This window comes from Eubalaena glacialis, chromosome 9 (assembly GCF_028564815.1).
Source record: "Eubalaena glacialis isolate mEubGla1 chromosome 9, mEubGla1.1.hap2.+ XY, whole genome shotgun sequence".
In the NCBI taxonomy this organism is placed as follows: Eukaryota; Metazoa; Chordata; class Mammalia; order Artiodactyla; family Balaenidae; genus Eubalaena; species Eubalaena glacialis.
The window spans coordinates 117,135,602-117,161,363 of NC_083724.1; the positions used below are offsets into that span (position 1 = coordinate 117,135,602).

The 25,762-nt window shown below is 53.7% G+C and overlaps 1 protein-coding gene across 2 annotated transcripts in view; it reads right to left on the minus strand.

The window, feature by feature from the left end:
- Nucleotides 1-1,382: 1,382 nt before the first annotated feature.
- The window catches only part of FAM167A (family with sequence similarity 167 member A), a 31,614-nt gene continuing 7,234 nt past the window's right edge, over nucleotides 1,383-25,762 (minus strand). The window contains exons 1-3 of one of the 2 annotated variants that reach the window (XM_061199475.1): nucleotides 18,245-18,310; nucleotides 16,916-17,694; nucleotides 1,383-1,685 (exon numbers count right to left, since the gene is read on the minus strand). In XM_061199475.1, coding sequence (XP_061055458.1) covers nucleotides 1,422-1,685; nucleotides 16,916-17,284 — 633 coding nt within the window. In that variant the 5' untranslated portion in view covers nucleotides 17,285-17,694; nucleotides 18,245-18,310 and the 3' untranslated portion in view covers nucleotides 1,383-1,421. Of the gene's footprint in view, nucleotides 1,686-16,915; nucleotides 17,695-18,244; nucleotides 18,311-25,762 lie in introns of those variants that run through there. The other variant, XM_061199474.1, reaches the window with a different exon arrangement.

Sequence of the window (25,762 nt, forward strand, 5' to 3'; positions counted from 1 at the left end):
CTCACATCGACAATGGAACCGTGACGGCAGTGGGAATCGTAACTCGGGAGGTGACGGGGCTGCGTGAGTGGAGACTGGCAGTTGGCAGTTCGTGGGTTTGGCAAAGCATTAGTACCATCTTTGGAGTTCAAGTTCATGGATACGTGATCTGTGTAGCGTAATTAATAATGATTATTATTAACACATCAATATTCTACAGCCGCTAAAGAGCCGTGGAGCCTGAGGGAGACCACTCCCCTCCCCTGGCCTCACTCCCTTATGAAGCAGAGGGCTCGGCTAGATGGGTCACAGGCCAGACCCCCGGCACGGGGCCTTCTACTGGGTTAACTTCCTAACTTGCTGAGGTCTCAGTCCTTACCTTGCCGGTCCTCCCACTTGTCTTGAGGGAGAATCTTCTAAAATCAAACCCTGAACCTCTGTACTTGACCTACCCACTGGCTTCGCCATTTGGACAAAAATCAAACAGTTACTGACAAGTTAACCACAGGTTAGTAACAGTCTGATTCAATTAAAATTAGTTGTTTAAGTCAGGCACAGAATCTCAGTGGAGGCTCAGGGCGAGCTTCTGGGGAGGGCACGAAGGTGACGGAGGTGACGCCGTCGGAAGCCACCAGGAGGCCTCTGCTGGCCGCCCCCCTCCCGGGGGAATCCACTCCTAGGCACTCCCCAGGTTTGTGGCGTGGCAGCAAAGGGGCTCTTTGGAGGTTGGGACTGGTGTATGCGGCCAGAGCGGGCAGCAGAGGGCGGGTGTGCCTGCTGCCCCCCAGCTACACTGGTGGGACCACACACACTGGAAACAGCGTACCCCGCGCTTGTAGGGCCGAGGTCGAAGACCTCATCCCGGGCACTGGCTGCGGCTCTGGGGCCTGCTTCCCCAAGCTCCACGTGTTATTCCTTTTGGTCTTCCTTTGCTGGTGGGTCCCTGTCGAGGCTGCTGAGTCACCCACTTAGGGTGAATTTGAGCCAGTACTTAGAAGACAGCAACAGTGACATGGGTGCGGCTGACATCGAATCGCCTCCCCCTGGGGGTCGGTGCCCCTGGGGAAGACTTCTGCAAGAATCACAGCTTTGGTCCCCCTTTGGGTTCCCAGGTCATAGCACCAGTGATTCCGGAAACAGGAATGTGGGTCACTAAGGGGAGGATGAGACGTGTGCCCTGGGGACCCAGGTCTCACTGAACAGCGGATGCAACAGCCCTTCTGCAGGACTCTTTGGGTATTAAACCAGGGCCAGGCATGGGGACACTGAGCTCCACAGCTGGGCCCTGAGAGCACGTGTCACAGGTCCTGGGGACGCCCTGCCTCCGGGGAGACCCACGCGGGTAGCTGGGCCTCAGTTTCCTTCCCATGCCCCCCCCCGCCGTCCCCCACCGTCCACCCCCCAAACCCTCGTTCCGGCTCCACCGCCCCGTCTAGGGCTTCTCAGCACAGAGAAAACCTGCGGGAGTTGATGTTCATCTTGGTGACCCCAATGAGCTTGAGTGGCGCGGAGAGGCTGAAGGAGGAGGCGAGCGGGGCGTCGCAGAAGAGGTCGGACAGCTCGTCTCGCTCCTCCAGCTCGTAGGTGGCGTCGTTGAGCATCCGCCGGTGGAGGTCGCAGGTCTGCTCGATCTTCAGCTTGTGGATGTCACTGCGCAGGCGCATGAGCTGCCGGGCCAGCTGCTGGTCCTGAAGCCGCATCTCCGTCTGCGAGGGAAGACGGGGGAGGCGTCAGCGCCGAGCTGGGCCGGGGAGAGGGGTGGGGGGTCGGTGCTTCAGCTCCATAGTCCCGGACCCTCCCAGGCCCGTTAACAGGAGACCTAATGCATCACCATTTGGGGTCCACCTAGAGAGAGTAGCCTGTTCCCAGCTCAGGGAGGTGAAAAGACACAGAGAGTGAGGTGACAAATAAGGATGTGCTTGCCAAACAATCCTTTGTGCTAAGCTAGATACTGTGTCAAAATCCTTCTGGAAGACATGCGTGTCAGTCCTGGCTTAAAGGTATTTCCAGCTGTCTCATTGTTTACAGATATATATAAATGGAGTAAGGGTATAAAGGATTGCATGGGAATGATAAATACCAAATTCAGGCGTCATTTCTGTAGCGTAGTGGTTATCACGTTTGTCCAGATTCAGGAGCACGGCTGCCTTTGGGCAGGAAGGAGGGACTGAAATTGGGGAAGGTATTCAGGGGCTTCAACTCTATTGATGATGTTTTGTATCTTATGTTGGGTGGTGGGTATGCAGTCACATTATTTTTTAAACATTTAAGAATGTCTGCATTCTTAAGAATGTCTGTCTTAAATGCATTTTAAACATTTAAGAATTCGGGCTTGGAACCAAGTGCATTTCGGGGTAGAAAAATTAGCGACTTCACCAATAAGCATTTCATTGCTCTGTTTTCTCTCTTCCATGTTTTGATATACTTCTACAGATCTCTTTTATTCAGAGTTTATAGGTGAGAAAAACCAAGATAGAAAGTCTTGCCTGGGGATCAGCAAAGTATTTAATGGCAAAACGGGGTTAAAATTCATAGCGTCCTGTTCATTAGTTTACTTCTCAATCCTTGGGCATCACAACCCAAATGTATTGCCAATCAGAAATTGTATTGATCTAGAATAGTGCCAAATCAATGCTGGCGGGCTCACCAGAGGGCAGCTGGTCATTCATTCACTTATTTGGAGCCTCCAGCCATGCCTAGAACTGGGCTAGGTGCTGCCTAAGCCCTTCTGAAGGAGGTGGGGGTCCAATCTGTCTGAAAGTCAGTGCCAGCTCACACCACTGCTTTATTTAATATGGTCTTCTGTGAGTTTGGCTTGAACCACTTCTCTTTGGGGTATCCTGTAATTTGAAGATATATCTCTTTGAAAGCTAGGAACCCTATGGCTCAGATGTGAACCAAGGAATTGGCCTCAGCAATTGCATCTTCAATCTGAAAAGAGCCTTTTAAGTTGGAGAATTTCAGTTTTGAGCAGGTGTCTGGAAGTACCTGTGAGATGTGGTCAGCAGGGAGGCCTGGTGGGGGGAAGGGGCCATTTTTCTATGGCCAATAGGTCTGGTCCAAGGTCAGAGAACAATTTAGTGTTGAAAACCCATCAGAGTCAGCTGAAAGGGGGGGGGGGTTGATAGTAAGGCATCTGTCCAGGTTCCTAGGGCTGGACAAAGGCCACCTCGGTGGAGCCACCTCACACACCCACTGAGCTTGGAGGCGTTCGCCTCTGCGTAAGGGGAAGGAAACGGCTTCCAGTGGGGAAGGTGATGCATGTCCCTCCACTTGTTGGAGCCCAACACCAGAAGAGGCTGATCATTCTGTTTCCTCAGTAAGCTTGGTCCTGAGGGCCCATCACAGCATGAGCAGCCCACCCTAGGACTGGCTTGCAAGACGTATTTTGTTATGACTCATGAATGTAAATCCACATTGCCCCTGATGCTCAAAGACACAGTGTTTGTTCCAAGGCTACAAGGAAAAGCAGCAGTGTTGTTTGGCCCCCTTCCCACCTACTCTGTGGGCCACACAGGAATTTTCCAAGGGGGGACTCCACACCTTAAACCCTAAACTGAGTCCCCGCTTAAGAGGTAACTCCACTGTAATCAAGCCAAATCCATATGGAAATGAGTTTTCTCAGCCCCCAAAGAAACCTGAGCAAAATGTGCAGGGCTAAGAGGCTTTTTTCCCCCAGGATTTTTTCAATTGTGTTAAAATACACAGAACAAAAAATTTTACCATCTTAACCATTTTGAAGTGTACAGTTCAGTGGCATTAAGTATTCTTACATTGTTGTGCAACTGTCACCACCAACCATCTTCAGAACTCTTTTCATCTTGCAAAATTGGAACTCTGTCTCCATTAAATAATAACTCCCCATTTTCCCTCCCCCCAGCCCCTGGCAATCACTATTCTATTTTCTGTCTCTGTGAATTTGACTATCCAATTACCTCGTGTAAGTGGAATCAGTACAGTATTTACCGTTTTGTGACTACCATATTTCACTCAGCATAACGGCCTCAAGGTTCATCCACGTTGTAGCACATGTTAGAATTTCCTTTCTAAGGCTGAATTATATCCCACTGAACGTATACATCGCATTTGGCTTATCCTTTCATCCATGGATGGATGTCTGGGCTGCTTCCACCTCTTGGCTCTTGTGAATAATGCTGCTTTGAACACAGGTGCACAGTATGTGTTCAAGTCCCTGCTTTCACTTCTTTTGGAAGTATACCCAGAAGTGGAATTGCTGGATCCTATGCTAATACTATGTTGAATTTTTTGAGGAACCGCCATACTGTTCTCTGCACCATTTTACTGCAGCCAGTAAATGTTTTTATTCCAGTCAGTCCAGAGGCAGGAGTCAGCCCCTCTTTTAATTCTCCAGGAAATCACTAGTGATCCATGGGACTCGGATAAAGAGACATCACAGCAAACCACTTACACACTTAGATTCTTCTGTCCTGAGTTTCCCGACCGCCACCCTCCCTGACGCTCCCTTTCTAGCCCCTCCCCACTCTCAGAGCCTCACCGCCCCTCACGCCCCCTTATCCCTTCAAGCAAAACCCAAGAAATCTCCCTCTTCCTCTTGCAGAGCAGCTTGATTACCGCCTTTAGTCACTTCTTCCCTCCCTTGGGGTTTCACCTTCTACCTTAGAAACAACCAGCCTCTCCTAAGAGCCATTCTTATCTGACTCAGAGAATCAAACATGTGTTGGCTACAGCCAAGCACTGACCACAGCACAGCTATTGCAACAGGGCCACGGGTCAGCCGCCACCCCCGTGGCGCCTGTGCTTTCTCACCCCGTGGGAACACACCCTTTCACCAAATACTATACCGCAATTAGAGGATTGCTGGAGTTACAGGCCGCGCCTCTGAGAATCCTACAAGTAACTTTATCCTGCAGAGGCAACAGGCCACCCGGGGAGGGGGGATTGAAATCGGCATATCCCACAGCTGACCCTTCGCCAGGGAGAGCATTAAACTCATGTTGATAGTTGAGTCACCAGGGCCAGGTTTTAGGGCCAGCGTCGAAGTCTTTTTAATAAAGGCTCAAAACTGGGAGGCCCAATTTCAACATTCTACACCTAGGCCTGGAGAGAAAGGACCTACGTGGTGAAATTCTTACTTTTCTTTGGCCAATATTGTTCAGTTTATATGGTGCATTACTTATGATCTATTTGCTTCTCACAGCTCTTGGAATGGACAGTATCCAGGCAGACAGGAAAACAAAAATCCCAAGGTGATCAAGGGCATTTTGTTCAATCCCGATTTCTGAGGCTGGAATCTAAGCTATCTCAGCCCAACAGCCACAATTAGTCTCTGATTGACTCTGAAGAGAGACTGGGTATAAAATCCAGGCCATTTCTCAGAACATGCTCCCTTCTCTATGAGACTTAATCTTGAACCATGGGAAGAGTTTTCATAACCTGTCTCATGACTTAGCTCAACTAAACGTCCAGTTATTGTTTTAATCAGCATTGTGTAGAAATAGAAGCCTGGATAAAACATGATTCATTATTTGATCTTGGGTTTGGCCTCTGAGAAAGAGCCAGAGACATGCTGTGAGTAAAGAACGTGAGGGTTGTCACTGAGGTGTGCTGCTGGATGACAACCTCAGATGCTGGGAAAAATTAAAATTTTTTTTCAAATACCCCCTAGAAACCAAACTGGGTTTGTGAATTGATTTCCAGGGCATGCTGTTGACTCAGGCAGAGGCTGGAACATGTTTTTCGGCCTCCGCTTGCTCTGCAGCCCCAATCTTGGCGCTGGGGCAGGTACAGGCTGAATCTGGGTTCTCCTGATGGCCCTGGAGCCATTGTCTGCTGGGAGGGAAAGTCGGAGCAGAGCCCCAGAGCCAGGACAGAGAGCAGGGGGTGCTTCAGGCCCCAGCAGGGACTCTCCGTCCCCAATGGCAAGAGTCAAGCTCTACATACTATATGCTAAAGTCTTCGGTTTTCAAACTTGGAAGGTCCTAGGCCAAACTGCCACCTGCACAGGTGAGGCTGACCTTTGGGAAAGACAGGGTGGTGCATTCTGAAGGCCCCCAGGTCTGTCCCCAGAGGCTCTGGGTTCTAGTCTGCTTTGGTCTGAATCTTTGTGTCCCCCTCAAATTCATATGTTGAAACCCTAAAGCCCAGTGTGTTGGTATTAGGAGGTGGGCCTTTGGGAGGTGATGCGGTCACGCGGGTAAAGCCCTCATGATAGGATTACTATTCTGATAAAAGAGACCCCAGAGAGTCCCCTCGTCCCTTTCCATCATGTGAGGACACAGCGAGAAGTCTTTAACTCGGAAGAGGACCCTCCCCTGACCATGCTGGGACCCTGATCCCAGACTTCTAGCCTCCAGAACTGTGATAATTGAATGTCTGTGGTTTATCAGCCGCCCAGTCGGAGGTGGTTTGCTGCAGCGGCCTGAATGGATGAAGACAGTCCCAGTTCAGCCTATAAGGAGATGAGTGGCCCAGGGCAGGAGATGTGACCCCTTTGTGGAAAGAGGATGCTCGTCACCTCCCCCCACCTCATAAGGTTGCATCCTGGACGTGAGGGAGCCCTAGAAACCGTACACCCAAGAAAGGAATTCTGTGAGAGGGGAGAGACGGGAAAGACAGGCCCAGGTGAGCACACCCACGTTCACCTGTCAGCCCGCACCTCGGCATCCTTTCACGCCTCCCTGCCCCCCTCCCACTCTCTGCACTCAGCCCTGCAGTCAAGAGGCCAGAGGCCAGGTTTCTCCCCTTCTTCAAACCTTTCAAAGGTATAGCCGGCCCTCCTGGCTCCCTTGCTCTCTCCAGCCTTGAACTCCTATTCTGAGCCCCTGGTGCCTTGTGGCAGACACGCTGGGTCTGTGTCCCCTCCCCCAGAACCACTCCTTCCCACGCCATCATCCACATGCCCAGCTCAGCCCTTGCCCCCCATCCCTGCAGGCTGGATGACACCCCAACCATAGATACCTCTTATGGCAACACCTACACACAGCATTGCCTGTCTCCTCACCAGACAGTAAAACACGCAGGAGAGATCAGGCCTGGTGCTCAAAAGGCATTGGTTGAGGTGGAAACACAAGCTGGAATAAAGTAATATATTTTTTAAGTTAAAAAAAAAAAGGCATTGGTCGAATGAATGAATGAATAAATTCAATCCTCCTAGAGCCAGGTCTTGATTTTCCACAGGTGGGACAATCCTAGGACACCATCCCTGACTTTCCCACCCAGGCTACCCTCCAGGCCTGGGGCGAGGCCTCGAGTAGAATGAACAGAGCATTGGCTTGTGGGTCCAAAGTCCTTCACCACCACTCACTGGAGGTGCCCCTCTGGGCAAGTTGCTCAAGCTGCCTGAGCCTCAATTTCCTCATCTGTGAAATGGGCACAATAATAATGTCTGTTCTGAGAATTAAATAAATAAAACATATATAAGACACTTGGTCCGGGACATGGGGTTCCACAAATATTAGTTCCACTTTATCCATTCGTCATAGTCAGAGCTAAGCCGTCAGTTATTTTTTCTTATTTCCCATACGACATTCTTATCTCTCCTACTAGGTTTAAGAGTTCTGGAGGACAGTGTGATTCTCCTTTGTTCCTCAACTGCCTGGAGCAGAACTAGTCACCAACCCATGCTTCCCACACACTTTGGGGGGTGATTGCTCACACCTGACACCTGTGTCGCCCTTCACATTGTTATCAATACCAAGTACGGCCGTCTGGGATGGTAGGGCAGTACTGGCATCTCGTCACCAAGTGGTCTGTCCAGAGTCACAGAGCCAGTAACGCCAAAGCACCTCAGCATTTGCCGTGGAGACACCTCCCAGGCAGGGGTATCCTCAGCTTGGACACGATGGGTTCAGACCCGCAGGGTGGGCTGGGGACTTCCCCAACTTCCCTGCCGCTGCCCTGGACAGCAAGTGGGGGCCTTGCTGGGCAACAGCTAGCCCCGGGATGGTGCCCCCCGTGCCAGGCTGCTGGAGTGGGGCCCACAGCACAGCTATTCCCCCTGAGCCCCAAGCAAGACTGCAGGGAGGGCTGGCCCCCCGCCTCTCCTGCTGGGGTGTCTCTAGGCGAGAGAGTAGACAGAGACGAGACCCCCCGGCACTTCCTGCTCTGCCGTGAGCTCCCTGGGTTGCCTTCTGAACTTCCACCTGCAGGGAGCACCCACCAGCGCAGGCAGGAGTAGCGCTTCATTAAGGGATTGCGTGGAGATCAGCCCTAGCCAGGGCCGTTGTCAAATGTGATCGAACAGGGCTGAGGTGCCTGGCATCCTTAGGGAGCCCCCAGAAGACCCCTGCAGCACCTGTGTTGGGACTTCTAGACTTTTCTTGGGTTCTGGGCTCCCCGGCTTGGAAACGGATGGGCTGGGAGTTTCACGTCTGACACCGAGTGAGCCCAGGAACCAGCTAGGAACCCTCGCTGCCCAAGAGTCAGGAAGCGAGCCCTGTGGAACTAGGTCTCCTATGAGTGATTAAGGCGCCCCTGCACCTGTGGTTTCTATATATAGATTCCCACCTGTGCCTTCAAAAGGAAGTGAAGGAAATCTGTTCTCTGCAAGTGTGAGCAAGGCCATTAGCTCTCCCAAGTCATTTCACACTCCGTTACCCTGGAACCTGCCTCCTTAGGGGGAATGATGGTTTGGGCTTCATCCCGGGAGGGGCCTCACAGCAGCCTCAGGGCTGGGCTGGGCTGGGCTGGACTCAGAGCCCATCTCAGGAGGGTGTCTGCTGTGCCCGTGGGGTGTCCGTGACCTGGCTCCCCTTCACGTGCCAGAGCTAGGGGGTGAGTCTGAGCGCACCCTGGGTGCTCAGGAAACCTCGGGGACTGCTGAGCGCCATGCAGTGTGGCCAGCACCGACGTGGGGCCGCCGGCCGGAGCGTGGGAGAGGCCAGAGAGGGCAGGGGGAGCCCACGAGCAGCAGCTGCTAGCGGACACTCGCAGGACCTCTCCACCCATCTCCCCCTCTGGCTGGAAAGTGAAGGCTCACCACCTCTTGGGTTCCTTCCTGCTCGAGCACCGATGGCTCCGTCCATAGTTGTAACCAGCACTGCGAGAAGCAGTTGCTCTGGCAGGAGGAGGCTTTGTCCTCCGCAGTCCCTGTGCCGGGGTGGGGGGCACCCGCCCTGGAGGGGAGCCACGTGGGAGGTAGAGAAGCCAGGGCCGCCTGCCACCCGGGCCCCTCCCCGGCTCCTGGGCACCTCGGGGCCTGGCCTGGCCCTGCCAGCGGCCGGGAGCGGTGCCCCCCGAGTGCCAGACCCTCGGTGCAGCTCTGGAAACCATCTCCCTGCTGCCGAGGGCTTAGCCACCTGGAGGGAGCCTCGGTGGCCTTTCCCTGGCTTTTGTCAGCTCGCGGGCTGAGTCTGGCTCACGCCTGAGCCTGGGGACGCGGCCTACACCTCGGGGCAGTGCCGGCTTTTCAGCCCCTGGAGGAGCCCCAGGGCAAGGGTGGGTCCAGAGCCTGTAAAATAACGCACCCCTCAGAAACGGACAGTCCAGCCCAGGGGCACCTCGGACGTGAACAGTCCCGAGGCCCTGTGCGCCACCCTCTGTGTCAGGATAACGAGCGTCCTTCTCAGAGGCAGGAGAATGCCTGAAAGAGTGCAGAATCGGGAAACATTGGAGAACGACAACCCAGAGTTCCAGGAGTTGAGACAGCGTGTTGACTGCTCAACTCATGAACTACGTTTGAGGTTTTGACGGCCCAAAACCTCATGAACCACGATGCGCCTTCACCTCTTCTGACCTCGGGAGCCCCTGGCTGGGCAGCATGGGTTCTGAGGCCGGCAGATCTGGGCTCCAATCCCTGCTCTGCTGGTTGATCACAGGCGAGTCACTTTACCTCAGTTTCCTCACCCATAAAATGGGGGTAGTAATAGTGCCACCATAGAAGAGGCACATGGATGTGCGTGCATAGTGCCTGCCCACCTCAGGAGCCCAGCAGGTGCCCTCTGCCCTCTGTGCCCTCCTCACTGTCCCGTCACAACCCCCTGCCGGGTAGGATGTATAATCTCCGCTTTACAATGACAAAACCCAGGGCCAGGCTAACGGGGTTTCCTAAACTCACACAGCCAGGATGAGGTAGGACTTGACGGGACTGTCTAATCTAGTTACAAACTGCATGCTTTGCTGACTCCACCTGTGACCGGTTACTGGCCCTGTCACATTAGAATCACCTGCAGGCCCATGTGAAGTCCCAGCCTTACGGCATCTGAATTTCCACAGAGGGCTGGGAGGCATCCGTGGTTTTACCCAATGCGCTGGGTGCCTGATCCAGCAGTCAGGACACACTAGCCTGGAAGGTAGTTACCACAGCTGGGAGGGTGCCCCTCCGAGGAGCTGGGTTTTAATTATTACAGGACAATGGGAATGGGAATAAGGAGAAGGCTAATGTCAAGCCTTGGAGACGTGGATATGATTGCTAAGGAAGTTAGGGAAGTGTACTTCCCTTTGGTTAATTTCAAAGTCCACCGTGCCGGGCACTCGGTGATTGCTCAACATGGGCCTCACACCCCAAAGCATCTGGGGACTATAATTACTGTTCCTCTAGCATAGCTCTTGTCTCACGGTGTCACTGTTTACATGTTTGTCTCATCCACAAAGGGGGGACCCCATAAAGACAAGGGCCCTGTCCCCACCGGCACCAGCACCTAAGCCCAGGCATTCGGTCAACACTGCTTGTACTGAACGAACAAATTGGATCGAAGGATGCCCGCCTGCCTCTTACAGCCCCAGGACCACCTCACGCTGTTCTTCTGGTTAAGTGCGGCCATCAGGTCTCTTTTCCTTCCCTCTCCCACCTTCTTCTCTGCATCGCAAGGTGGCCAAGAGATGGAAAGCAGGCAGGATCTCCTGATTTGGAGCCACCTTCATCGCACTGGTCAACAGTTCCCACCTAATGCCGAGTGGGAGATGTCTGGCGATGGCAGATCTCATTTTTTATCTTTTTCTAGGAGATCCGATGCCTTATTTAATCTGGAAGCTATGAGGGGAGGCATGTGTGCCAATTACACTGGCAAGAAGAGGAGCTTAGTTCTTTCCCGTCTTTTGTCTTTTACTTTTATAATCTTTTTTTCTCCCTAATCATATATATTTCTATTTTGGAAATTTCAGAAACTACAGAAAAGTCCAAAGGATAATATCAGCTCCCAGAAATAAAGATCATTGATGTTTTGGAGTATTCCCTTTGTGGGCCCCTTTGTTTAGCAATTCTTTAGTAACCGCTAAAGGGTGGTATCTGGCCAGATTAACGAGATAGCCTTCCTCCTGCAGGAGTGGATGGGTGGAAAGCCCCAGCTATGCGGAGGAGACCTAGCCTCGGGCAAAGTGACACCTGGGCTAGAAACTCTTGTGCATCAAACCCCAGCTCAGCCAGCAGCCCCCTGGGTAGCTCTGAGCAAGTTATTATCCTCATTATGGACCGGGCATGGCTGCCCCCATCCCTGCCATAGGGTTGTTATGAGGCGTTGCTAATAACTCTCTGTGACCCCTTACACGTGTCCCGTTCTAAAATCAAGGCCTGGTTTTGTTTTTTTTCTCGGCCGCACCACGATCTTAGATCCCCGACCAAGGATTGAACTTGCGCCCCGTGCATTGGAGGGTTGGAGTCTTAACCACTGGACTACCAGAGAAGTACCCCCCGTTCTGAAATCAGCAGAGTTTTAAATGCAGGCTTTTTGACAACTTGTGGGCCCACTGACTTGAACATTTGATGTGAGCACCTGTACCCAGTACAAAGGAAAGAGATCTGGGTCCAGAGCCAGGAGATGCAGGTCTGTGTCTTGGCTTAGGCACACCCTTACATATGACCTTGGGCAAGTCACTTAACCTCCCTGACTCTCAGGCTCATCATCTTTCTGAGCCTCAGTCTTCTGATCTGTAAAATTGCAAATACCTCCAAGCTGTCTCACTCAGATACTGTATGTAAACGTGCCTCGAGGACCATAAAATGCTCCCCCAGATGGGCGGGGTTAACGTGGCTATCACCTTCACGCCTCTCACCTCCATCCCCATCAGAAGATGCTCAGTGAGCTTGAACTGTCATTTGGCCGCTACCATTCAGTAGCAGTGGATAACACTGGCCTCAGAGGGCTGTGCCTGGACACACCAGTCACGTGCTTGTCAAGCGGGCAGCAGAGGCAAGAGAGGGTTAACCCGGAGAGGCCAGCTGGGTCCAGGGCTACGGGCCTCCTGCCATGGCAGGCCTTAGAAAAATTAAAACTTGTCAGGTTTCCTTTCCCTTTTTCTAACAACCATAAACACCTTTTTGGCGGGGGGCTCTGTCTGTGGGGATCAAACACCTGCACGAGGCTAAAAGAAAAATATCTGTTGACGCCCAGGGATTCTCGCCACAAAGACAACGCCTTAGGAAGCTGGAATGTTTTGTTTTGGTTTTAGTTTTGGCACCACACAGGCCAAGTAGACGATTTCTCCCTTTTCTTTATCCTTCAGGTTGGCAAGGGGAGCGTTTTAGCAGGACTAAAGAGAGAGGCAGAAGGGAGTGTCCCTTTTTCTCTTGGGCTGCAAGCTCTGGGCCCAAACGCAATCAGAGGTTTGTGACATGTTCTGAATTTCAGGCTCAGCTAGAGGGCTGAGACCCACAGCTTCAGGGCCACGTCCTTTCTAGCTCACCCCTTCCTGAAGCATTGCCCCAGCCCCACTCCAGGCCACTTGGACCTAGTGAGGCCACCCTGAAGGTGGAAAGCTGGAGGCCTCTGGCAGCAGGAGCAGCCTGGATCAAGCAGAGTTGCAGAGGGCCACTTCACTAGGCTCTGAGTCGGTCTCCCCAGAAAACGGTGCCAGGTCTCAGCCTGGGGAGTCAGGTGGCCCGAAGCTGCCGGGCACAGAGGCGGCAGCCCTGCGTGCCATGGCCGGATGGTGACACCTTTCCTGAATACACAGGGAGATGAAGGTCAAGCCTTCCTGGCTGGAGGAGCAGTGCCAACAGGGCTTAAGGATTCCCACCTTCCTTGTACCCCCAACATGTGACTCTGAAGGAGAACCCTCTACTTGCAGGTCCCTGGGGGTGTCAGGAGCGACTGCGCTTTCCCTGCAGTGAAAGCTGAGAGGAAGGGTGGACCCTGAGGGAGCTGCTAGGACCCTCTCTGGCCTTGGAAATAAGCCAAGATTCAGGCAGTCACTCTCTGCCTTTGAGCTAACCTCCTAGGAGATAGGGGTGGACCATCTATCCTCCAGACCCGACATCGCCTGCCTCTAGGAGGGTCAGCGTTGACAACGTGAACCTCGCTGGTTTCATCAACTGCTCCGGTATAAGCTCTTGATGGTCAGAGACCCGTTCAGGGCACGAACCCACGACTGAGCCCGAACTACCAGCCAATTGAGTTTGGCATCATGTGGGGCAAACAGCTACACAGCTGACTGAATTACAGATTTTTCATGTTTCCTTGGCCACATCAAGAGAAAAGACAAATTTGCACACGGGTCTGATAAATCGGTAGAGAGAGCCTGCCTGGGTATAGAGAAAACTTGACTCTGGGCTTAAAATAAAACAAAGGTTATTTGAAACCACTTTTGAAATCACTATTTTTAAAAAACAGGTTAATTTTTAATGACACCTTCAATGAGTTAACAGATGACGAATTAGGGAAAACAATGACGTGAAGTTTAATGTTTTGACTGAGACTTAAAACAGGAGCATGGGCGTGTTGATCAAATGTTCAACTCTGTTTTCAAGTCAGTCAAAGGATTTTATAGGTTGCCTTTGTTACTCTTTAATCTCAGAAGCGGGCAGAACTGCACGTTTCAGTTGGCCTGCCTGCTGGTCTGCATTTGGGCCGCTCTGACCTCAGACTTAAAGTCTTCTGGACTAATTCAGCTCTTGGACCATTCGGAGTGGCTGAGGATGATGAGGCTGATGTGGCTTCATCCCCGGAGCCCACTGGCTGAGCCCAAGCCCAAAGGACAGTTACAGCAGGGACGGGGTTTAGGGCACAGGCTTGGGGACCCTTGGGGGTTCCCTCTGAGGTCCCTTCTTGGTTCTCTGACCCCAGTCTTGCCTGCCTTTCAGTCCTTGATTCTCAAAGTATACCAGCAGTATAGCAAGCACTACCTTGGCGCCTGTTGGAAATTCGGAATCATGGACCCCATCCCAGACCTGCAGGATCAGAATCTTCATTTTAACAAGATCAGAATCTTCCCATTAGAGTTGGAGAGTCTTTGCTCTGAGAGTTTCTCTACCTGCAGCTGGAGGAGGCCTGCCCGATGGGGCCCTGTGGGAGGGACACCTCTCACCCCCTGCCTTTCTCCCCAAAGCTCTACTCTCACAGGTGAAGGCTGAGTTCACCACTTACTAGTCATATAATTCTAGGCAGGTCGTCTGACTCTACGAACCTCAGTTTACTCATCTGTATAATGGAGACATAACAGCAATCGCACAGGTCTGCTGTAGGAACAAAAGAGACCACAGCATGAGGGCTGGACTCTCAGTTTTGTTTCTCCCTCTGCCCCACCTATTGACTGCCGACATCTTTGTGAAGTCACGGAACAAAATCAACTGCCTTTGGAAGACACTATGTAGTGTCTAAGAAGAGCCTGGGCGAGGCAACCAGACAGGCCACCGGTCAAATTTCTACCCTCTCACTTATTGCTACATTCCTCTCTGAGCCTCAGTTTCCTCTTCTGTAAAATGGGGCAACAGGAAGGTGATGTGACACTCAGAAGAGGTAAGTCATGCATGTGAAACACCTGGCACACAGTAATCACTCAATTGGTAACAAATCTTGATATTATTATTATTATGCTTATTACCCACCTTTGGTAGCACAGAGAAGTGGCATGGAAAGGGGGAAAATATGCAAATATAAAGCATTATTAATGATGCCGATGTTCCCTGTACTTATTTACAACAGCCTTAGGCAGCCACGTTAGTCCCGACGATTAACACTCCTCTCCCTGCCTGTGGAGTATGACTCCAAACGTCACCCCTGGGTGCCCTTGGCCTGGTCCACCTTCCTCCCCTCAGCCAGTGCACTCCGGCCGGGGCAGTTCGTGCTGCTTGGCTTGCAATGGGCTTGGCAAGAAAAATGAGCACGGCCTGTAGGTCTATGGCAGTGGTTCTCAACCCAGGCTGTACTTTGAGAATAGCTTGAAAAACTACTGACGCCCGGGTCCCACCCCCAGATGTTGGCTTGACTGGTCTGGGGTGTAGTCTGGGATTTGGGGGTTTCAAGACTTCCCAGGTAGTGTAACATACAGCCAGGGTTGAGAGGCCGCTCTCATCCGGAGGACGTGGGGGACAACTTGAGAGAATGCCCTACTGGTTCACACCCAGGAAACTCCTTCTCTGATTTCCACCCCCAACGGGGACCCATGTGGGATGCTAACTTACTTAGAAAGTAAAAGCCTCCACTCCCAGAAGCAATCAAACCTCAAATGAACCCAAAGCCAACAAACTGAATCCTTGAGTGATGGGACTATTTTTTTGTTCCTCTTTATGAAAACAAATCAAAGCAGTGCAGCCTCAAGGATTTAAAGAGCAGCTTCGTGTCCATCCGCCCTCACCTCTTACAGGCCCCGAGAGCACCCAGTGGCGATGGGGAGTCTGGAGATGCGGCGCGAATCCCCAGGGGCCGCGTCTTCTCTACAAACAACTAACACTCCAGTTACCAGGACAGACATAGTGGAGACATGTGTTTTGAGAAACAGCCTCAACATCAAAGATTAAAACCAAAAAAGATGTCTGATTAATCAGATACTTGAGTCCCTGAGCCCTCCTGGCCCCAGTTCTTTATCTTAACTCACAAGGAATTCCAGGCCCCAAAGGCGATTTATTTTTCAGGATTCTGCCCAGCAAACCAGGCAGGCCTCTGCCTACCCTGTGGGACCAGGAGTTACTGGAGGCTCTGGAAGGCAGTTGGCCCTTGGTTGCTGGCTCACCTGTGGCCAGAGTGGCCCGACTGGGCAGCTGTGACCTGGGCCGCAGGTGATGGGCTGGGTGGGGCAGGAGTTGAAAGCACATGATTAGCATCACAGCTGGCTCTGCTGAGACACCACCATGCCCAGGACCAGCGATTCTCCCCTGGGCGACGGGCGCACGGCTCTGCATGCCAACCCCCTTCTCATGTGCTGAGCGACGCCCCTGGTGGGAGCCTGCCGTGCCCGCGGGCAGAAAAAAGGTCGAGCTGCTGGCCCCAGCTCCCAACGCACGCCCAGGGCTCACACTTATTCCACCTGGATGCCCTCCCAGCTCTGACTTCTGGGCAGTTTCCTACTCAGCCTCCGAGCCTCAGCCCAAAGCCTTCACCCCCGCCGGGCCTGATCAGCCACGCTGCCCCTGGGCAGCTGCCTGTACACCCGTCAGTGTGGGCAGAGCGCTGCTGGGCTAAGCCTGAACTACTTACAGCAGCGCCCGCGCTGCCCTGTGCTTGCCCCATGCAGCCCCGCTGCCCAGAGCAGCGCTGTGGGGCGGTGGGTGGCTGCTGAATGAAGGGCCACAGGAGCGGCCAGCAGCTTGGGCAGGTGGCAGGGTGACAGGGATTCAGAGAGGAAGAGGGGCAGTCACAATCCAGGAAGGAGTGTATGGGACTCTGATGCCAGGAGTGGCATTGGGGAAGGCTGGGGACACCTTCAAAACACAGGCTCAGGGGGACTTCCCTGGCGGTCCAGTGGTTAAGACTCCGCACTTCCAATGCAGGGAGTGAGGGTTCCATCCCTGGTCGGGGTACTAAGATCCCACATGCTGCAAGGCGTGGCCAAAAAAATAAAAATAAAAAACACGGGCTCAGGCTCTCCACAAGGACCTGTGGTTGGGGGCTGACGGGCACATGGACCACATATACCCACACAGTAATGAGGCCCACCCTTGACTAAACAAGAAAATGTGCAGTTGGGAGGGGGAGAGATGGGGGAGAGAAAGAGACAGAGAGACAGAGGGGTGGAGACAGAGACAGAGACAGAGAGAGAATGGCATCTTTTCTGGGGCTCCCTGGAGGGACAGCCACTTACTTACCAGTTCCTTCCGGAGCCAGGCTATCGCTTCGTCGATGCTCTCAAAGCCCTCCAGCTTGCCAGTGGACGGGGCCCCGTCGTCCTGGCTGGCCATCCCATTAGGTGGAGGATGCCGCCTGGGTGCTCCTGGGGGGAGCGAGGGCTCCTCCTCCACGCGGCCCCGCTGCCCGGCCACCGGCCTCGGGAAGGGCCACGTCTGCTCCTCCAGCCTGGCCTGCCATTCCAGGTAGGAGGGCCTGCGGGTCTCCAGCCTCAGTTTCTCCGTGAGGGCCTTCAGGCTCCGGAGGTGGTCGTCGGGAGGCGGGGCTGCTCCTGCCGGCCCTTCTTCCCCACTGGCTGCGTCTTCTACTCGGATCTGGGGCACAGACATTCTAGAACCTGCCTGGGCAGCCAGACATGGGAGGTGGTGGAGGGCACCGTGGGAGTCTTGGTGGCTGGCAAGGTCGGGTCCTGCTCCGGAAGGGTCTCATCCAGCTGGGGCCGAGGCTCCCGAGGGCATCGCTAGGACGGGCGCAGCTCCCGGAGTCCAGAGGGAGGAAGGGAAAGCTGCAGTGTCCACCGGAGCCGCTGCAGACAATCTGGGTTTAAGATGCTGTGGGCGCCATGCTTTGCAAGAGGCAGGAACAGACAAGCGTTAGCAGGAATCTTTGGAGGCAGCTTTGCCAAGAAGATCTGTCAGTGCTGGAGGTGAAGGCAGATGGAAGACTGGAGGGGATGCGGGACAGACCCCCTCCGCACAGGGAAGGGCAGGCGGTGAGAAGCTGCTGGCTGGTGTGAGGCCTGCAGGAAGGATTGGAACCATGTCAGTGCTGTTCCCTCCCCTCGATGCGGCCTCAGAAGGCGACACTGAGGCTCAGGGAGACACGGGGCCGCTGAATGCTAGTTCAGGACTGGAAGAGAGGCTACTTCAACGCCCTAAGTCCATGCAACAAAGTTAATCATAAAAGTATTGACTTTGTACAGTGTCTCACCATTTATGAAATGTTTCCACCTCTATTATCTCATTTACTCCTCACTGCAAGTCTGTAATTACTTCCTTTTGTCCCCATTTTACACACGAGGAGCCTGAGTCTCCAGAGGTTAAATGACTCACCCAAGAGCTCCCAGTGATTAGCAAGGACAGAGCCGGTCTCAGGCCTCTCTGAGCGCAGGCTGTCTGGAGGCGCGGACGGGGTCCCCATGCAGACGCAGGTGAGCCTTGGGTCCAGGGACCCCCCCGACCCCGCCCCGCCCCGTCCACCACAGCCCCGTCCTAGGCTCCAGCCCTTCGGGGCAAGTCCTCCTGCACACTCCCAGCTTCCTTCCCCAAGAACAGCACCTTATCTCTCACCTCGTCAGAGGAGGAAGCAAGTAAACCTGCAGCAGCTGAGGGAGAGCCGACTGCACTCGGGTGGATTGTTAAACGGAGCGAGGCGGTGACTCACCTTCTAGAAAGATGGTTCTCACATTCACCTAAAATGCCCACACAGCAGCGCCTCCCCGGCCGGGGCTGCAGTCTTCTGATACGCTTTGGCCTTCCCACCCCCAGGGAGGAGGTGTGAGCCAGGCCCTTGCCCCATAATTTGGAGTCACAAGGCAGAGGAGTAGCTCTGAGTCAGAATTAGGCCCCGGGCTCCCAGCCTCCATATCCCACAACGTCCGGCAGGTGGAGATGGGCCATCAGAGTAGGAGACATTTGACTTGGGCCAAGGAGAGGAGCCCTTGGCTTTCAGGGTGATCTTTAAAAATCTGTGCTGAGGGCGTGCAGCCGTGAAAAAGACTGAATCAGTCTGGAACAATGTCCAAGATAAAGCGTACATGAAACAAAATATATATTCGCAGCCTGGAGAGGATGCCGCCCTTGGTGTGGAAAAGGCGGGGAAGGAAGAGATTTTTATTGACTTGTGTGTGCCCGAGGAGAAAAGCTGAAACTAAGAGTTGTGATTGCTTGTCTGGGGTGATGGGGACCAGGCATGGGGCGATGGTGGGCAGGCTAGGCCACCAGGGAGACTGTGGGCTCCTCTCTCACTGAGGCTTGGAGCTACTCAAGAAGAGCTGAGCTTGCTGTCTTTCTGGATGGTTCCTGCAACCCCTTCCTGCAGTGGCATCTGACCAGAGGGATGCTCTGCGCCTGGCCCCGGGAATGAGAAGAAATCTTCCACCCCAACCAACGGCAGAGAAACCTAGCTCTTGCCTCCAGCCACACGCATGAGAATCCCCTGAGGAACCTCCACAAACACAAGTCCCATGGCCATCCCAGGGGTCCTGATTCAGGAAGTCTGTGGCCGGACTTAGGCATCAGCATATTTTAAAGCTCCCCAAGTGACCTTGAGACAGAAACTCTAGACTTGGGATCAGATGGTCCAGCCGTAGGTGCTGCCAGGCTTGCTGAGCCTCAGTTTCCTCACCTGTAAAATGGGGGTGATAATACCAACCTCCTAGGTTTGGGGGAGTGGCAGAACTAAGGTTTATATGTACCCTCTGAAGGCTTAGCATGCCCTGCAAATCTGGGGTATTCTCATGGGGGTCTTCTGTGCAGCCTCACCGTCACACAGGCTTCTTAAGAATCTCTCCAAATCTAAAGACCTATTAGCCTCAGTCTGGGGCCCCTCCCAGGCGCCGTCTGCCTCTTTGCTGAGGTGCCAGAGTCTGTTTGGAGTGTGCCGGGGTGGTTTTAACCTACAGGGCGTCCTCCACTGACCAGGAGCGCTGGTTATTTCCAGCGAAGCTTTTTGGAGAGGATCCAGTCGCAGATGAGCCCTGAGATTTGTGAGCAGAAGAAGCTGCTGGGACGTCTGTCTCCCTCCCCCTTTCCGCCACCTGCACCCTGCCTGCAGAGGGAGGACCTGTTAGGAAGGGTCTTCCTTCAGCGCCGCGGGGTAGGGGGCGGTGTGGAGGGGACAGCTACGACTGCTTTCTTGTAGCTGCCTCCTGGTCAAGGGGCGGTGGGCGGGGGGAGCTTATTTTAATTAGTGGTTTCTAAATCAGTTCAGAGAAGACCTGCACAGAAGGCGTCAGGATGGCTTGGAAACACTGGCGGCAACGCCAGTGCGCTGAGAATCAGCGGTGCTGATCCTTGATCGGCTGAGCTTTAGCGAGTGTGCACGTCCTCTCTCTCCAGCCTCAGAACTGCCCCGAGAAGCAGGAGGGGTCACCCCAATTCGAGAATGGCAAAATCAAGGTTCAGGGACTCGGGTCAGCCTCTTTCTACTCCAGAGGGCATAGGCCTTGGGGTCAGTCCCCCAGGGTCCCAGTTCTGTGATCTTGGGCATGACCACTCTGTGCTTCTGTGTCTTCTCCTGACAAGTGGGGAGAACCAGGACCAGCTATGCAATTTGCTGGGGTTGGTGCAAAATGCAATCAGGGCGCCTCGTTAAAAAGTACTAACTAAAAAGATTTTCAGGTTTCCCTGGTGGCGCAGTAGTTAAGAATCCACCTGCCAGCGCAGGGGACACGGGTTCGAGCCCTGGTCCGGGAAGATCCCACATGCTGCAGAGCAACTAAGCCCGTGCACCACAACTACTGAGCCCGCGAGCCACAACTACTGAAGCTCGCGCACCTAGAGCCCGTGCTCCGCAACAAGAGAAGCCACCGCAATGAGAAGCCCGTGCACCCCAACGAAGAGCAGCCCCTGCTCGCCGCAACTAGAGAAAGCCCACGCGCAGCAACGAAGACCCAATGCGGCCAAAATAAATAAATAATATAAATAAATATATAAAAAAAAAAGATTTTCAAGGGGCCTGTGGGCTGCCCAGGTCCCTGGCTCACGAAGCCACAGCCCCAGGGTAATAACATCAACCTCACAGGTCATTTTGAATATTACATAAAGTGACAAATATCGAGTCCTTAACAGTGCCTGGTCTACAGTAAGCCCTAGACAAAGTGACACTCACTGGGGACGTGGCAAAGGCAGAGAGCCCGAGGAGGAAAGCCACAGGATGCTGCCAGACCTGGGGCCTGAGGCATCCGGAAAAACAAGGCCAGATGGTAATCCGACCAGGCCCAGGCATGCCCCGCCAGGCAGGCCACGGGGCTGCAGGGGAACACGAAATTCCTGAAGCAGAAGACAACCCCCGGGGGCACGTCAGCCTTCCTGCAGCAGCAACGTTCCAGCACTCCGGACCCACGCAGCACACAAGGACTGCTGTTCAAACATGCTCCTGGCTCGCTCTGGGCGCACCGTTGCTGCCACGAAGATTGCCGCGCCAGCCATGAGCTAATTCCTCCAGCTGCTGGGGGAACCAGGTGGGCGCAGCCCAGTCATTCGGCCAACACCCTATCTCATCGTGACCTAATCTGTCCACTTGGACAACTTCCAAACCCACTTCCTAGAGGGGCTCCGAGGGCAGGGAAGGATGCGCTGACCCATTCTCTGTCTCACTCTCTCTGTCTCTCCCTCCTTCTCTCAAGGGACACTCCCTCCCTCCCTCCCTCTTGCCCTATGTTTTCCTAAGAAACTTGAAGCCACTCTCTCCCGGTCTGGATCCCCAGGCTCGGGCCTGCTCCTTCCAGTACGGGGTTCTCGTTTCTTCTCCATGATACGCAATCCTTCCAACACCGAGTACCAGGCCCTGTCACGGCCCCCGTGACTTTGCACAAGCTGTTCCCTCAGCCTAGAATGCCCTTCCCTCCCTTCTCTGCCTCAGTTCTCAGGGATTTTCCCCTTCAAGTTTTCCTTGACTTGCCCAAGCTGTGTGTGCCCCCGGGATGCAACGAGACCACATCGGGGAAACAATTATGTCATCCCAACAATATTAGCTGACGCTTACTCAGAGCGGGTCATTCCAGGCATTGTTCTAAGAGCTAATGTGCACGAACACATTTAATCCTCACAATGCCCCCACGAGGCAATATTATTCTTGTCTCCATGACCCAGATGAGGAGACTTGAGGCACAGAGAGGCTGAGTAGCTTGCCCGGGGTCACAGAACTAAGTGCGAAGGTGGGATCCGAAACCCTGCAGTCCGGCTCCAGGCTGGCTCATAATGCTGGGCTCAGCGGCCCTCTCAGGCCACAGCATTTCTACCAGGAACTTTCTCCATGGTCTCCTCTGTCGGACTCTGAGCTTCAAGAGGGCGAGGACCAGGCTCTGCACCCTGGAACGCCCAGCCCTTAGGGGCCAAGCTGCTCTCTTTACATGTTTGTGAATGAACAAGCAAAGGGCACGGATGCCTCTCCCCCCGCATCTGGATGGGCTCAGCGAAGCAGAGGGGATCTGGGCTTCCCCACCTGTCCTCACGGGACCTGCCCTGACCTCGGGCGCCTGGACACAGGCTGTCAGGCCCTAGGAGACCCTGCATCAGGTGGCAGAACTGGGAGCTGGCACACGGAGAGGGACAGCTTGGCCACCTCCTCCAGGTCCAGCATCGTGAGGTGAGGTGACTTCTGCCCAGTGTCCCCTCCCTCCCCTGGAAAGAGCATTTCTGTTTCCTGTGAGGAAGTCCCAGCTCTCGCCTCAGGGTGGCCACATGACTCAAACTGGCCCATCAGAGCCCCCCTGGGTGGCTGTGTCAGAACCACCCAGAAGCCGGCCGTGGCCCCGTTGCTCACCCGCAGGGAGAGGGTCTGCCTAGCAAACGAAGCCAAGCAGATGAGATAGCTTGAGGCCCTCAACTGGGCCCTGTGGGAAGCAGTTCCACCTGACCTTGATTATAGAGCCTTTATATATCCTGCTACTTTGAACCGGGTTCCTGACATTTGGAACCAACATAAGCGTGTGTTGGACAAAGAACGTAAAATGGCACAGCGGATATTGGTTGGCAGTTCAGCATGAGACTTGAGCTTTGGCCAATCAGATGCTCGGGCCCAGGATTCTGAGTCTGGGGCATGTGAGGCCAGGACGGAGGGACGTTGAGCCTTGGAGGAAGATGTCAAGCGCAGCGGATGTGGCATCATCTTAGGCAAACCATCCTTACTGAAGGACCGTGGGAGGGTAATATTGTAATATAATAAGAAATATGTATTTGGTCTCCATCCCTGGTTCCTGACACAGAGCTCCTAAAACTCTTGTAATTTTCTACATGATGAAAGCAATAAGAGTATTTTTTGTTAGAGTATCTCAGTTTTCTTCCCACTTCTTGAAACAGCTCCAGGGCATTCAGGTGGAAAGAGTGTCATCTGTTATTAATAAGAGGCCCCCTTCTACTACACCTGAGTTTATGTTAATGAGGTGACCGTTGGAAACCACTCAGGATGGGGGCTGGTTGCCAGGGGAACCAACCCGTGATGAGAGGGTTGTAACTTCCAGCCCCATCCCTGACCTCTGGGGAGGAGAGAGGGGCTGGAGGTTGACCTAATCACCAACCACCAATGATTTAATCAATCATGCCTATGCAATGAGGTCTCCATAAAACCCCAACTGAAGGGGTTCTGAGAGCTTCCAGGTTGGTGAGCACGCAGAGGTGCTGGGGGGATGGCACGCCTGGAGGGGGCACGGGAGCTCTGCACCCCTCCCCCTAGGGACCTCTTCATGTGGATGGTAAATACCAGTACTAAATGCTTCCCTGAGTTTTGTGAGCTATTTAACAGATGACTGAATCTGAGGAAGGGGTTGTGGGCAATTCCTGGTTTACAGCCAGTTGGTCAGAAGTTCAGGTGACAACCTGGGACTTGCAATTGGCGTGTGAAGTGGGGGACAGTCTTGTGGGACTGAGCCCTTAACTTGTGGGATCTGCCGCTACCTTTACGTGGATAGTGTCAAAATTGAGTTAAATCGTAGAACACCCAGTTGGTGTCTGCAGAGAACTGGAGGATTGTTTGGGGTGGGAAACTCACACATCTGGTGTCAGAAGTGTTCCAGGCGGCGGTGTTTGTGTGAATAAAAACCTAGTGCCCCGATGAGTGGGTCTCAGACAGATCACTACGGGCCCTCTCGCCTCTCGGTTTTCTGAGCTGCCCCAATTCTGCCTGTTTTCTCTCTTGGGTCTCTACCTCCTGCCAATTCTGTGTACACCTTACGATAACACTGCTTTCTGTTGCTTATAACCAAGAGCGCTGACTGAAATGAGGGGGAACATACAGTTCATTTGGGGAGGCAAAGCATATGACTTGAGAGCTAAGCAGTGTCATAAAACAACCTGAATACCAAAAGAGGCTCTGTCCCCCCATCTCCACGTGTCCCTTAGAGGGTGCCACCTCCAGTTGAGAACCAGAGAGCGGATGACCATTGTGGACTCAAAGAAGCTTTTACTAAGAGTCCATCTGCATTCATAGTTGATATGTTTCTTGTCTTTTTTTTTTTTTTTAATATTTATTTATTTATTTTTAGCTGCGTCGGGTCTTAACTGCAGCACGTGTGATCTTCGTTGCGGCGCATGGGCTTCTCTCTAGTTGTGGCATGGGGGTTTTCTCTCTCTAGTTGTGGCACGTCGGCTCAGTAGTTGTGGTGCGTGGGCTTAGTTGCCCCACGGCAGGTGGGATCTTAGTTCCCCGACCAGGGATGGAACCCGCGTCCTCTGCATTGGAAGGCGGATTCTTTACCACTGGACCGCCAGGGAAGTCCCTGATATGTTTCTTAAATTACGATCTACTACAGGCAACGCTTGATGAGGATGTAGTAACAGTTTTCCACAGGGATAAATTGACATGTATGCCGCTCCTTCCAGCAGAAGTGCCACCCGTGGGTCCTCGTGCATAAGCTGACACGCTCTGGGTTTAGGCTTGGTGACACACGCAGTGCAGACTGCTTTGCACACGCGTGTGAGGCCCGGCTCGCTGTGCAGCCCGGCCCTGGCCCCCAGCAGCAGAGCAGTGGGTAACACACAGGGGTTGTGGGTGGGGTTGGTAAAGGCAGGAACGGACCCTTAAGACACCCCATCCCTGCCAGACCTGCCTTGCTGAGGAAATTCAGATCCTGGGAGGGCCTCAGCCAGCCCCTCTTTTGAAATGAGGTGTTGCAGTGTCCACCCTGCAGCCACCGCCGGGCTGAGGACAGAGTGGGGGGAAGGGGCTCCAGAGTCTGCACTGCGTTTTATAAGCTTTCAGGGTGGCTCAGGCCATGGCTCACCCCTGAACCTTTTGCTTTCCTTTTCTAAAGCAGCGAGTCCCTTTTCGTTCCAGGTGGGTGACAGGTCAGTAGGTCTGGGACAAGGAGATAGAGCTGGGACGAGGCAAGCTTTTTTAGGTTTAATCATAAAACCCCGATGTTTATCTTAAACTGAGCGCGCAGGGCTGGGCCTCAGGACTGACCTCCGGTGGCCGATGGAGGCTGTGAAATCCCATCTGTGTTCTGTACACTCACGGGAGCCCTAACGACCGGGGTTGAGAGGCTGGGGGACACAGCCCTGCGGCCCACGGTCACCAGGGTGCTTCCAGGAGCTGCCAGAGAACGTGTTTTCTCGCCTCCTCTGAGGTTGCCATGGTGACCGAAGCAGGAGGGGACACCCGCTGGTCTGGCCCTTCAGAGATCATCTTTCCCAGCTCATCTTTATTCCAGGTCTTGGTCAGAGCTGGTGTTGGGAGTGCCAGAGATGGGGGGGGGAAGACATGGTGCAGAGACAGGACCCTGGGTACAAACTGTGCGTGCATGGCGGGGGCAAACTGAGCTGGGACGGGTGTGTGTGTGGGGGGGGGGTGTGGGGGGGGCTTTATTGTTGCGTGTGTGCTCTGGGATGCTAGTGAGGGAAGTGGAGTGGTACCTGGGTTCCTCCCATGCACCGGTGATGTACCTCTCAGGGGAGGGCACGCCCGCAGGGGCTGCGAGCTGCCACCAGGAGAGCCCTCTGCTTTCCACTTCCTGGAAGCCACCCATTTGCTGCCTGGATCATTCCTCCTGCCACAAACCATTGTGAGACTCCAGCCATTTCCTCTAAGAGCCTGAGGCTGTGCTCCCGCCCTCATGCCTTGCTCCATCAACTGGCTTCTCCCTGATC